This window comes from Lepidothrix coronata, unplaced genomic scaffold (genome assembly GCF_001604755.1).
Source record: "Lepidothrix coronata isolate B3197 unplaced genomic scaffold, Lepidothrix_coronata-1.0 Scaffold28, whole genome shotgun sequence".
In the NCBI taxonomy this organism is placed as follows: Eukaryota; Metazoa; Chordata; class Aves; order Passeriformes; family Pipridae; genus Lepidothrix; species Lepidothrix coronata.
Genome location: NW_016690208.1, coordinates 5,557,715 through 5,571,988, shown reverse-complemented (window position 1 = coordinate 5,571,988; position 14,274 = coordinate 5,557,715). Strand labels below are relative to the sequence as shown.

The window sequence follows — 14,274 nt, the reverse complement described above, 5'->3', positions numbered from 1 at the left end:
GGGTATATCTGTTCGAGTCATGGTCCAAATATCTCATTTTCTGTCTTTGATTGACTATGACAAAAGAAATGAGCAGCAGCAGCAGATGTACTCTTAAAACACTGATCCTGTTTCTATGCAGATGCATTTAGCATTCAGGAATGAATATAAACAATTTGGTTTATACAAATTACGATATATGGAAAATGACTGAAGGCATCTGCTCTATCCACAGACCAGCACAGGATTGCATCCAGTTCTGTATTTTCTCTTGTTTAATCCAGCCTTATTTTGGCACTTGTCAGGAACACAGAATAAATGCCAGCATTTCCTTTTAAGAATATTCAAATAAATTCTCTTATCTCAATGAAATAGGATTTGCAGTTTCTTAATGCATGTTAAATTCAACCTTTTATTATTGGCAGATATTTTGTTTATTTCCTCCCAGAGGATCTATACCAGCTATATGGCCCTTTTCTGAAGTGCTGTCATTGCTGCTCATTTCAGAAGGAAGGTCACATTTCTGTGAGCTGTATCACTTTTCAGGAATAAAATGCTCCACAAGCAGGATTTTTTGTGTGGGCACAAGTGTGTGGGCAAATGCTTGCACAGACTGTCCACCCAAATTCTGGCTAATCAAAATCTATCCTCCTTCAATATTTTCTTAATTCTAAAAAAAATAACTAAAAGGGAAACACTGAATGTGAGTCTAGTCCTTGCTTGGGTGCTGCCTGAGATTTTTTGGGACTATCTAGGCCAGACCTTGCTCTCTGTTTTAAGGGAGCTCTGCTGAGGTTTGTAGGGCGAGAGCCTTTTCAGTTATCCAGGTTTGGGGTGGGTTTTTTTTTTGTTTTGTTTTTCTTTTCTGGCTAGAAGTTTTGGCCAGCTCTTTGGCATGTGCACTAGTGGCAGCCAGGCTGCCAGACATCTGGAAATCCTGGACACACATCCAGTTCCCATCTTCTGATCAGCACCGCACTGCGGACCCGCACACAGGAGTGTCAGATCTCCACAGCCCCAGCAGCCCATCCAGGCTGCTGCTGCTCTCCAGGCAGTGTTCAGTACCACCAGGGTAAATCCCTTCTGTGTTCAGGCGTGGAGAAGCAATGCTGTGCCTGAAAGTTTTCCTCCACCCCTTTTCAGACAGAATCAATCAGACAAATAAAAGAGTATTTCACTGTGCAAACTCTGCCTCGTGCAGATTTGGGGGGGGTTCACAATGGACCAGTTAATTCCATTCTGTTACAGCCTCAGAGTACTGGCAGTAGCCTGGGAGAAAGCTCTGTGTAACAGTCAGGTCATATTTTTAATTGAAATATTCCGAGTTTGGGCCTGTTGTCTTTCAGATACGAGCACTTAATGAGTGCTAGTCTGTTTGATATCTGCTCTGTGTGTGTTATTAGACTGAGCAGGTTACAGTGGGTCTGCAAACATGGTCTCCCAGTTGCCCTTGCAGAATTTTTCCTTACTTGTGAGTTTGGATGTAATCAGGATCTCTTCTTTATTTTGTCTGTTTTTAACAGAAACTGCAAACTGAGTAACAGCAATTTTTCAATGGCTGCTGTAGATATCCTATACATTGATATCACAAGGAGGTGGAACAGCATGGGAATTGACCACAAAGAATCAGGTAACACAGGTTTGTATTCCAAAACTATGGATGCTGGATTTTGGGGTTATTTTTTCCAATTTTGGTAGCTTAAGCACACTTCAGACATTCAATAAAATGGGAACAAGGCATGTGCACCTGAGGCATGAACGTGTACAGCCAATTTTTATGGTTAGTTCTGTGGCAGTTACCCTTCAGAGCAGTACTACTTTAGGTAGGTTGGGGTCACCTCAGTTTCCCAGGTGTGTAAAATACAAGTATTTGCATTTAGCAGTTCAGGGTGGGTCTGTCTTTTCTGTGGTTAGCTGATAAAATTTCACTAGCAAAAGTAGTAGGCATGGAACTGAATCTTCAGGCTTTCAGAAATTAGGAGATTTATTGACAATCTCAGTGAACCAGATGTTTTTTAGGTGTTAAAAGACAAAGTACCCACCTGTTCCTGTTGGCTTTGTGTTTGGCCCACTCCCAGCTCTAACCATGACAGTCACAATTCTGTTGTTCTAAAACAGCAGCTTCTAACTTTTTTCATGATATGCTTCACATGAGTGTCACTTCTGGGGGAGAAAGTGTGTGTGCTACCAGAGGTGGTTTCCCTGCCTGCAGCTCACCATGACTGATAAAAAAATTTACTGAGCTGGCAGCTGCTGCTTTCAGATAACTCAACAATTCTTTTGCAAGCTGTTTTACAGCCAAGATTGTAAACGACCCCAGCTGCAGCCTTGGTTGAGAGAAATTATACTTCAGAATGTAATTGTCACATTTTGAAAAGGTGCCTTTCCTGCAGCATCAGTAAGCCAACACTAAGTTAAAAACCCCAAACCTTTCAATATCTCGTCCTAAAATAATCTTCTTAAGTGTCTGTTCAAACTGGGAGAGCCAGTTAAAGCACAAAGCAGCTCTAACTGTGCCTTGTGGCTGCCATTCTGCACAACCAATTGGGGTCTGGCTTCTTAATTAAGATCTCGAGTAGGTATTACTTTGAGGTTTTAAATACAATAATTAGTGTTAATACACAGCCCCTCTTCCCCTTGGCTGTGGTAATGTGTTATTAGTGAGATGTGGTGGAACAACACCTGAAGAGTCTGTACTGCAGCAGGTGGCTTCTGCAGGGGACTTTTGTTTGTGAAGGGGCAGAGTTTTATTATAGCAGAGACATTTTTTGGCACTGCACACTTTCAGCTGTTTGTTTTTCATTCAGCTGAAACAAAACCACTGTTGTGGAATTGCTGGGTTTGGCTGAACAGATTGGCCTCCTCACCTTCACAAGGGTTCGTACCTGTGCAGAGGGGAAGTAATACTTCAAATGAACTCACATCTCTAGGAGGTGATACTTGGTAATGGGGTTATCTTTACAGTGCTGCAGACTGAAATGGCACACTGGTGTGAACTTTGGGTTAGGGCCATCTCTGAAAACACAGGGTTAAAAAGACTCGATGCAGTTGCTGCCATAGACTTGCTTTTCTCTCCAACTGGATTGTTTTCCTTGGTGCTCAGCATGTTCCTGTGTGTCTGATTTGGTTTTGGTAATTGAGGCAGCAGAAATCAAGGCTGATATCACAGCAGTTTAATGGTACAATGCCTTAAGATGGGTTGTTGCTGTACTAGTTTGCCTCTGGATTCCTGAGGCTGAGGAAACTGCCTCAGTGACAGGGAATATCACTGTCCATAGCCCAGGCTGGGCTCACCCTGCACTGAGACACTCTGTGAGCTCTTGTGTGTGACATACAAATACAACCTTGCTCTTTCTGAGCATTCTGGAGGGCTGCCATTTAAATGAAAAGGTGTTAACTGGGACGACTGTAGTGTCCACACCCAGCACATACACATTTGGTCTTGCTGGCACACGGAACAGGAGGTGGAATTATGCCTGAAGAATGCCAGGGAACGCTGCGCTCTGAACCCCCTTTTCCTTGCAGGAATGTGTCTGCAGGCCTTTGTGGAAGCTTTCTTCTGCCTGGCTCAGAAGAAGTACAAGTCCCTCCCCCTGCACGAGCAGGTGCTGTCGCTGATCGAGTTCTGTGAGTGTCACTTGGCTGCCCTGGACGAGAAGCGCCTGCTGTGGGGCTGGGGGGTCCCGGAGCGCCGGGGGGGCACGGGGGGGCCCTGCCAGGCCGAGGGGCTGCACCTCAGCCCAGCTGCTCCAGCCCTCCTGAACCGCACGGCCACGGCCTCCAAACTGGCAGATTATAGAACCCAGCGCAATTAGGCGGGACAGGACTGGGAGTTCCCTCCCAGCTGTGTCCCTGAACTGCTGGGGGAGACACAGGCACTGAATTCCTCCATCTGAGAGTCACAGCTGTTTATTTCAGCTGGTTTTTATTTATGGTCTTCGAAAAGTCTTCTGCAGGCTGCCATTCTCAGATAATGACCTTGGCAATGGCTGTTTCTTGACCTGTCTGTGGGTGCCCCTCCCGTGACACGCTGTGCTTTCCTCCTGAGTGCGTGGAAACCAGGCAGGAAGGGGAGGACCAAAACACCAGAGGAGAACCAACACCGTGGGATTGGCTGCACTGGTGGAGAGGCACGCTCGTGTCAAAGGAATTACATTGCTTTGGGAGCACAGGACATGTCACAGAAACCAAGGAAGGAGCTGCAGTCTCAAATACCAGACTTTGGAAAACTGAAACCTGGAATTACATTTGTGGTCAGACTTCAGGCTTTGACCCTCTTCTTTCAATGGCTTGACTGTACACGCTGGAATCGATACAGATTTGGTCATTGTCTATGTACTTATTTTTTAAAGACAGACTTAAAACACTGAAATCCTATTTTGGCTTCTACTTCTTTGTACATGTCTTTGCCATGACAAGTACTGTTAGTTTTTTAAAGACAAACTAAAGCTATTTATCCTTTTGCTTCCACAGAACTGATAAGCTCACACTTATTCACAGAAAAAAAATTTACTTCCTCAAGTCAAATTTGGTGAATCAAGTTGAGGTTTTGTCTTCAGGGACTCAGCACTGCTTCTGCAGAAAGCTGTACAGTTTAAATTCCAGTGAAACCAGTCCTGTCACTGACTTTAGCCTAAACTAACTGTATTCTAGGTTTGTTTATTTTTTGCCATTTGCATGTTTGTTACCCTGTTGGGACCTGCAGTATCATCTAGAGCAGAATTTTTGTGTGTCTTTGCACTTTTTCTTAATTCTTTTCCCTTAAATAACAGTGTAAGTCTGTAAAAATTAGATCTATATTGTTTAATAGGATATTGTGTCAGAACTGCTGGGCTATACCACTGGAATTGTACAGAGGAGTCTTTTATTTTTCAGGAAATGAACCATAACTTCCCATGCTCCTTAGGGGGCTGAGCACAACAGAGACTGGCTGGAATAACAGGACACGTATAATAAGGACAGGAATAACTGGGAACTTCAGGGCTGTTCAGTGAAACTCTTTGTGGTCTCTTATTTTATTACTATTATGTATGGCTACATCTGAGTTTGATTTTCCTCCTTTGTTCTCCTCTTTAATGTTAATGACTTTGCTTATGTTTTAGTGTCCTCCATCCTGTCAGAAATGGCAGAGCTCTAAGCTGGGCACTGAGCTTTGGATTGGAGAACATTCCCTGAGCTCCAGGTCGGAATGTCCCAGTGCTGGTGCACCAGAAACGTGTCCACTCAGGAAGCACAGTGTCAGTGAGGGGGAGCCCACCCATTTCATGTCATGGACTAAATGCACACGTGGCACTGAGTGAGTTTTTTCTTCAGGGAGTGCTTTGAGTTTCTTCCCTGGTTTCAGTTTAAGCAGCATGTGTTTCTCCTAAGTGGCAATAGCAGCATGGCAATGCAATGCAGGAGTCGGGCTGAGCCCACACATAACTCATCCCCAGCATGTGTTAATCTCAGGTGTGGGGTCCCTTCTCCTTATCTTTTCCTGTACCACCAGTAAAATAGAAGTAGATGATCTTTTTTAGTTCAACGGCCAGACTGTTTGAAATGTTATGTATTGTACATAAGAGGACAATTGTAGACTAATGCCACTGCCCTCAGCCTTGTTTGAGTTTCATAAAGATTATTGCAGTATGAAGATAAAATGCCAAACTCCAAGGTCTGGCATCTGTCAGAACAAATGAAGCTGAAAGGGTCATTTTTTTTTTCGCACTTTCATTGTAATATATTTGAAGACATTCACAAGTTGAAAAATGGTTACTTCTCCTTTTGTGACATCTGACATTTGTCTTGTGATTGGCAGTGTGTTACTGGAAAATAGCTTACAGTTCCTCTCATCTGGTGATTGATGTCCTGGAAAGAGAGTCACAGAGGAGCCGGGTTGGAAATGCTGCGGCCGTGAATGCCTTTCCTTGCACCTTTCAAGTAGTACAATCTGGGGCCTAAATTATCCAGGTTTTGCTATTGTATAACTTACCCTGATATCAGTGGAATAAATTAACTATTGTATACTGAACACTGATAAGATCTCTCTCTGTGCTGGAGATCTTTATACTCTCTGGATCTCGTAGAGGTTTTTATAGCCCGAGCATCCACAGGCTGATGCAGCACAGCCCATTCATCTCCCACTTCAGATATGAAGGGTCCCTTGTAGAATAGTCAAAATATTCAATTATCTGCCTCTAGTAATCCAGTGTTCATGTATTTATATAATTGGAAAATTGAATGCCATATTATTCTCAGAGAGGGGGGAGGGGATAAACCAGGAATGTTCTTTAGAGACTTAATGGCAGTCACATTTCTCTTCCCTCCTGTCTAATTCAATTTCCTCTGGATATTATTTAGCATCCAATTTCATAGAGCCTTTGAGTTACCAGTCTGTGCCCATGTAAATGGCCAGAGACACTTTATCCAGAACATGAATGCTAATGCACTGATAATCTGTTAATCCTGAGGTACCTCTCTAGCTACAGACACAATAAATGAAAGGCTGGGGTTTTAATAGCACTTTTCTGTATATTCTTTTCAGAGAATATCACAGCACTCATTATTCCATTTATGACATACACGATATGGATACTGTATACCAGTGAAATCTTTCTCCTTATCAGACACTGGGTCTGGTATTCCTCTCTGGATAGAAATCAGAATAAAGCAACATCTAATGAAGATTTGAGGCAAGTGAGTCCAGAATTTCAACTCCCCTTCCCTGCAGTCTTGTGTGTTGCCCAAATGTGCTGAGCCCTTGCATTTTTTAGGTAATAGCTCTGCTCATGTCCCTGCCTTGGTGAGGGTTCCAAAAGCTTTCTCCACGGGGAGGGAGAGCATTGCTGTGCCTGGGCACGGGACCAGTTTGGTCCCTTCTCCTGCTGCAGAGGTCCTGGGTGGATGAGAGATGGTGTTTGGGCTCCTAAATCCTGCTGGCACCTCATCAGTGAGGTGTCTACAGCTGCCCAGCCACGCTTCACTTGTCCCACTCTGCCCTCTGGTTGTTCCTCCATAAGGGGAGATTGATAAAGTATTTATTTTTCTCTGGCTGTTCCCATCTGTAGTGCCTTGAGAGCATCCTCCTGCTCGCTGGGTTTGTTCCAGCAGGATGATGTCCCTCCTGCTATCCCTGCCCCAGCAGCCCAGCTCCTGCTTTTCTCTCCAATTATTTCTGCCTTACTTACCTTCACTTCACCTTAAGCACACACACAAAAAATCATCAGCACTACCCAGATAAATCCATCTGGTCTCTGTCTCAGCCTCATTTAACCTCGCATTGAAGAGATTGTATCACATGGTATTCAGCTGGAACCTATTACCTTGCATGCCCAAGCATATCACATTGAATTACCCTGGCCCGTGGGCCTGTGGTGTTTGCTAATGGCTAATGGCTGCTTTTAACTTGCAGGTGATTTATTCCAGCACGTTTCTGTTTTGTGCAGCAGGGTGAGTTGGTGAGTTAAGCAGAGCTCAGGGAGGGACAGCAGAGGAGGCTGAAGGCAGGGTGGCTTCACATCTACTGGGGTTTCCCACTATTCCCATTCCTCACCACTGTCCCAGACAAAGCAAGTGGTAGGGACTGGGAGTGGCTCCTGGCTGCACAGCAAGGGATGCAGGAGGACACAGTGCTCTGATACTTCTACAATTCACTGCAGGTGTAGTGCAGAACTGGTACGAAATTGTGATAAAGGACAAAACCAAAAGTGTGTTATGGTGATGTGATGCAATTTTCCCTCTTCCTACACCTCATCAGTGGAAGTACAAAAGCCCTTCTGCAGGTCAGGGTCAGATACACCAGTGAACAAGCAGGAAAAAGTGGGAATATGAGTTATGGGTGCAAACCCAGCTCCCTGATTTGTAGTTTGGAGTCTTGAGCCTCATGTTTGTCCTCTCATCAGCCCAGGTCCCCCAGCACACCTCGCTCAGGGGGTGAGGGAGGACTGTGGTTTCCAGGAGGAGTTAACAGTGACTGTAATAAATCAAAGTCAGTCAACTTGGGAGCTCTGTTATTCAGGCTTCATTCCTCGAAGATGTGGCAAAAAAATCAAATGTTTGAGGTTATTCAATTATGGCTCATACCACCAGTGGGGAAATCTGATCATGTGCAGGGCCTGCATCAATATTATTTACGTGATGAGGAGCTGTGCTGGCAGAAATCTTAGAGGTGTACAAGTCCTTTCCTCTCTTCCTCTCACCTGGCACCGCCAGCCCTTCCTGCAGGACATGGAAGAGTGTGGGCAGTCAATAGACACGGGTAAAATAAAGTTGTGAACAGCAGCAGGAGCTGAAATGGCAACATCAATAACAGTTTCCAGATAATGATCTAATTAGCACAAACAACAAGTTTCCACTAATGACTCTTGTTCTTCCAGCTCCTTCCTTTCTGCTTGCCTGTCATTATTGACTTCCCTGGCAGGGAGCGGCTGCGCTCCCGTCTCTGGGGCCGAGCCTTCGGAGGTTTGTTTACTGCCTGCCTTTTGTTTAATTCCTGCTCCAGAGGGTGTTTGCTCAGGAGCCGGGGCTGCCGTGCGTGGGATGGCTGCACACGGAGGGCGGGGGGAGGAGAATCGGTTTGGTTTGGGTTTTGTAGCTCTCTGGGCGCCCTGGGAAAGTTGTGCTCTTGCTGCATGTCCCCATTGAGAAAACAAGGATGGTGATGTTCACCCACTGCAGTGGAGTGGGAGTGATTGTGGAGGGCTTGGGAAGCCGTGAGGGAAAGAGGATTGTCAGCAGCAAAGATCAGAGATTATTTATTATTGGAGGAACAGTAACAAACTGTTTCTGTCCATGCCCTCCCTGGGTATGAACCTCATCTCTGCACCTCCCTGCCGCCCTCCCACTGAAACAGAAAGGCTCTTCCGTGCTCTTAAGGCCCAGCTTAGCAAGTATTGGCTTAATGCTGTCACTTCCTTGGCTGTCAGTGGCTGCTGTTGTGGCTGTTGCTTTGTCCTCGGTTGTGTGGTGGGCAGGACCCTCACATTTGCCCCTTTTGAAGGTGCCCAGTTCTGCCATTTGTGAGCTGCCAGTTGCTGCTGCAGGACTGGCTTCACTGGGGTGATGGAGTGGGACCACGGCTGTGCCACCTCAGCCTTGCCTGGGCAAAGGCTCTGCTGCTGCTCTCTGGTTGTGCTGCAGAAGGTGCTGCCTGGCACAGGAGCAGCCCACAGGCCAGTGACTCTCACTTACTAAACTCAGAACCAACCGTGTAAAGGTGCAGTTACTGGAACATCGTTATTGCTGATGAGTCTTGGGCTAAAATGACTCTCCAGATTCACAAACCTCAAGCAAACACATCCATGATCCTCAGCCTCCCAGCCCCGTATTCCTGTGGTGGTTCTGGCTGCTGATCTGCCATTCCAAGTCTCACTTCTCCCAGCCTTGCCTGTCTGCTGGAGCCCCTGGAAGGGGCTCTGGATGCCAAGAGCTGTCAAGTGCCCAGGGATGTTCTGGGTGTTTTGGGTGAGGACTCAGCTCTGCTCAAATGAAGCCGGAACAGCTGCTAAGGAGGTTTTAGCAAGTCAAGGTGGTTTTGACTAATCCCTCCTCGCAGCATTTCCTGACATGCTCTGTGTTTCCAGGGATGTTTGTTTTGTTTCTCTCAACCTTCAACATCAACAAGGTTGAGGGGGATGGCAGGGGGACAGCAAGGCCCCAAGGGAGGATTGTGGCCTGGGTGGGTTTTTGCCTTCCCCCCTTGGGCAGGTGCCTGTTCCTGGCAGGAGCAGCAGAGGGTTCTCCTGTCTGGCTCAAGACCCCAGTGCCCAGCCCGGGTCCAGCTGCCGAGCTCAGGAACAGCCACAGGTGCTCTCACATCCCGACTCATTTCCATGCAGCCAGCCTGGCTCCCCCTGCTCCCGGAGGAGCTAATTAGGGTGATGTTAATGAGGCAGAGATGCTGATGCTGCCCAGGGTTTTAATGACTCTCCTCCAAGTTTTCTGCTTTTACTGGAGAGGCAGAAGGGCGGTTTGGAAGGAGCGAGGGGCAGTGGAGGGGGCTGTCAGACCCCCCAAGCGTGTGATGGGTGCTGGAAGGGAAGGTGGTGGAGCCAGTGAAATGCTCCTGGGGAGCAGATTCCAATGATCTGTTTGGGGAGACAGGTAAGACACATTCGTGTGTGCACATGGCATGTGCCAGGATGCTCTAAAAGCTGGAAATGACTGAGTAGAGGTGCTGGAGCACTTATGTAAAATATCTAAATAAATCTTTAATATTTCTAATTGCAAATGTACATAAATTGCACAGCCACATCATTTCTTTGAACACCAACAACTTTCTCTGTACATTATTACATAGTTTAAAAGGAGCTGAAGGAGATTCAGCAAACACTTCCACTTTGCTTTTTTTTGTTTTTTAAACATACTTACAAAAAAAATTTGTTTTTCTTTATAAGAGGATATAAAACATAGCGACTGCTTATCAGGAACAAGTATCAGCCTAAGCAGATATACAGAGAGAGGTATATCTTAAGACACAGTGATGTATGATAAAGGAATATGTGAGGATGGAGGCTGCACTCTGGAGTACTGGTAGCTGATGCAGAGCCACATGGCATTTACAGCAATGTCACAGCTCAGGTGATCTGTAAAACTCAATGCTTGAACGTGACACCCTTTTCCCAAGCGTGGTTGTTTCTGGATGTTGTGAACGCCCTCAGCACTGCCTTTGGTTTGTGAAGCCCGTGAGCTGCATGTTCTCAGCTGCTGCCCTCCCACTCCCCCAGCTGTGAATTTCCCCACGGGAAAGGCAAAGGCAACAGTTTATCTGGGCAGGGGCAGGGCAGGGGCTTCTGTGGCTGAGCATCCTCTGAACTGCCCTGGGGCCTCAGGACCTGCCGGGAGATGGGCACAGTCCCTCCTGTGGCCACTGAAGGGAGCTCCTGTGGCCGGGAGGCCGCGGCTCTGAGCCACACCGGTGCCAGTCCAGGCCAGGCTGGAGGCCTGGATTGCTTTGAACACAAACCTTTGGGAGGAGGTGACCCCGACAGTCACTGCGGGGGGAGGACAGAGCCCAGGGACAGTGTCACGGTTTGTTCCCTTCGTGCTGCCCAGGCAGAGCTGTGTGGGAAGGACAGGGCAGGGACCTGGGGCAGCTGCTGGACACACACAGCTGCTCACAGGCTGCTCTCAGGTGTCACCCCAGGGCCACTCTCCCTGCCCTGTGTCACTGGGGAAAACGAGCCCCTGGCAGATCAGATCCTGGCCCACAGCCCGTGGCTGTCCTGGCTGAACACATCACTGGATCTGCCATCTCCTGTGACAAAATCCCCTCCTTGTCCATCACAGAACAGACCTCAGCATGTTTTCTATTGCATCTGGGAATGGACATTAGGGACAGGGGAAATCCTATGAGCTATCTAAACTTTGGGAATGATCGATTACTTGCTGATTGCTTTCCTAGGAGAGCCTGTGACACCTCACATAGGTCCAGCAAGTCCCTTTGCCCTTTAGGAGTATTCATAGCTGCAGAACCCGTGACCTGCACCCTGCAGTAACCTATGGGGCTCCCAGGCCAGAGGGTTCTGTGTGTTCTCACAGTGCAATCAGTGCTTTACAGCTGCAAAAGCAGAAAACAAAACCAATCAGACTCAAATGACAATGTGGAGTGACACCGGACTCTTTGGATGGCGGCAGGATTTGCTTAAACTGGTGCAAAAGGGGCTGGTGACTACACTGTAGTATTAGTTGGCATGGGGAAGGACTTGGGTCCCTCCCATCTTTTGGCACTGAAGCCACAATCCCTGTCCAAAAGAAGATACTTACAGTCTGCAGAGACCGTGGGATTCTGGTCAGTCCATTCCATCCCCCTTTACACAAACCCGCTCGGTTTTCAGGAGCCTTCACTACAGTTTGACAAAACCCCAACTCAAAACTCTTAAAACAGAATCCTTGAGGTGGGCCCAACGCAAATCTGGATCCCTGCCTTTTCTCCCATCCCCTTCCCTCAGATCCCCACGGGAGGAGGCTGGATTCAGGACCTGGGGCTGGATCCAGATTTGCCAGCTCGAGCCCACCTTTCCAACACAGCAGTGAGATAACAGCCAAATCCCGACCGAATAAGCAGCACCAGCAGTTAAATTACTATATACAACTGTTAGTGAGATAGATACGGTACAGTAAACACTGAGAACATTTACAAAAAAATATTAAGACTTGTATTAAGATAAAAATCGGAGTGTTTTTGCTTTGTTTACACTTTGCACTAGAACAGCCTCTCACTGTAGAAAGCGCAACTGGGAAGGAAATGGAGCCGAGCACAAAACCTTGGGATAGTGGTTGTTGGCTCTGGTGCTGCAGCACCTCTCGGGATCACCTCTGGTATTGCTATGCCAGGGACCAGCTCTGGGGCCACGGCAGGACCCTCTCACACACACACACACACACACACACACACACACATCAATGTACAGCTCATAAATAACAGAAACACGAACTGAAGGAACAGAACTGAACTGAGCCTGGATCTGAACACCTGCCCCCAAACCTTTTCAGGGGAGGGTCACCGTTAGGTCCAGTTGTTGACAACTGCAGGGGAAGGAGACAGGGAAAAACTAGGAGGAGGGGGGGAAACTCTACTGCAATGAGACTTTGTCCTGATTTGAATTTCTTTTCATACTGGCTTGGAAAACTAAGCAACAACTCCAGAAGGTGTTGGCACTGGAACTTTTAAGATTTTAATAACTGGCTACGGAAGGATTTAAGTGTTCCTGCTCTTTCAGCAGAACAATGTGTTCAGTAATTTGCAAGTCTGAGGTTAACCAGGAGTTTGTGACAGATCGGGGTGGGGGGGAGCAGTGCCTTGGCTCGTGGTGGAGGAGATTAAGATGGACTGTGCTCAGCTTCAGCACTAAACAATTGGTTTGTGGGTGTTTCTTTTTCCAGCTCTTATGGAGAGCACTGACTGCATCCCAAAATTACCTCCATGTATGAATGGAAATGTCGCTGGTGGGCGCCTGCCCCCGTGCCCTGTTAGTGTTTCCATTCCTCTATGTTACTTCTGTCTTGAAAAACTCCAGTCTCGCAACACAAATATTTAGAATTCAAAAACAATCAGCTCTAAACACACATCTCAGGGCAACAGCATTTAGAATAAGTCTTTTTGCAGGGTTCTTATCAGGTATTTGACTCTGAGACAGTGGCAGACGTGAGTGCACGTACCCAACGGTTCACAGTACCCTGTATATTCCTAACCTGTCTGGGTCTTTCTCCAGTTGTGACCTTGTCAGTTTTGTGAGGTTCTTCAAAGCCATCTGTGCTAGTCTCCAAAATTCAAAGGTGACTGTACTTGCCATAAGATCTGAGTTATGACATTGCTCTGAGGAGCTCCGTTTGGGGTCTGCTGTGTGCTGCACCCCTTGGCAGGTGCTGGCAGGGTGTGGAGACCTCAGTGCAACACTTCTGCTCCTCCTGGGCTTGCCCAGGGCTTCCAGGGACCAGTAAAAACGTGTAGGAAAAAAACCACATCTTTAATTTTGCGTGTGGAAGAATGCTGTTAAGGAGCCTTACGGCTGTGGGGCAGCACGGCAATGCAGAGCTTACTGGCAAAGTGTCCTGCTCAGGCAGCCTGGGCAGTGTGAGGCTGGAGACGGTACCTAAGCAGAGCTCAGGGAACATCCTAGTCCCTGTGTACATTTACTCATGGCAGGAGGAGCTAGGCCAGGCGTTGAGCAGTGTGTGACCCTTTGTGGGAGCAAAGGCAGATGTCCTGTACACTGTACACTGTCATCCGGGTCTCAGAGAACCCTCTGGCTCTCGGTACGAGGGACCTGCTCTGAGAGTGGGACCCGTGAAGGACTAACTGCAAGAAGCACAAACCAACAAACACGCCGTGGTGGCAGCTCAGCGGCACGACCCCCGTGAAGGGGTGACCCCTCCGCTGAGCCAACGTGGCCGTGCCGGGTCTGCGCTGGGAAAGTCTAATCCTGGCTTAGGCCTGCACAGTGCTCCTGACAAGGGGGCTCTCGGTGGTGGCTGCTGTTCTTGGTGGTTACTCCCTTATGACCATGTTTTACATTCTTCAAGCCGGTTAATTTCCATGCAGTGCTCATTCCCAATTTAAAGAGGACAGTATTCCAGAAAATGGGATCTTTTTTTTTCTAATGCATACTGTGAAAGAAAAGAAATACAATTACCGATCTTCATGGTTCTTCAGGCCTTTTTTCTTGTTTCTTTGTCTGTTTTTCTCCCCAGAAATAGTAAAACTCTCCTCACAGAGCATTCCATCCCCACAACGACCCCTCGGTCAAGCAGGAAGCTGCCATTCCACGTAGCCCCTCGCTCCCCCTCTACCACAACGGGCACCAGCAAATCCAGCCC

General features: G+C 47.3%; 2 protein-coding genes across 3 annotated transcripts in view; one reads left to right on the top strand and one right to left on the bottom strand.

Annotated features, from left to right (window-relative positions):
* The window catches only part of TTLL11 (tubulin tyrosine ligase like 11), a 36,203-nt gene extending 32,057 nt beyond the window's left edge, over positions 1-4,146 (top strand). The window contains 3 exon segments of the mRNA XM_017810374.1: positions 1,503-1,618; positions 3,505-3,677; positions 3,680-4,146. Coding sequence (XP_017665863.1) covers positions 1,503-1,618; positions 3,505-3,677; positions 3,680-3,778 — 388 coding nt within the window. The 3' untranslated portion in view covers positions 3,779-4,146.
* A 6,000-nt stretch (positions 4,147-10,146) lies between these two features.
* Positions 10,147-14,274, bottom strand: part of DAB2IP (DAB2 interacting protein) — a 196,069-nt gene continuing 191,941 nt past the window's right edge. For both annotated transcript variants that reach the window (XM_017810158.1, XM_017810155.1), the window contains one exon: positions 10,147-14,274. This exon is cut by the window's right edge and continues 1,108 nt beyond it. The gene's annotated coding sequence lies outside the window, so the exon portion shown is untranslated.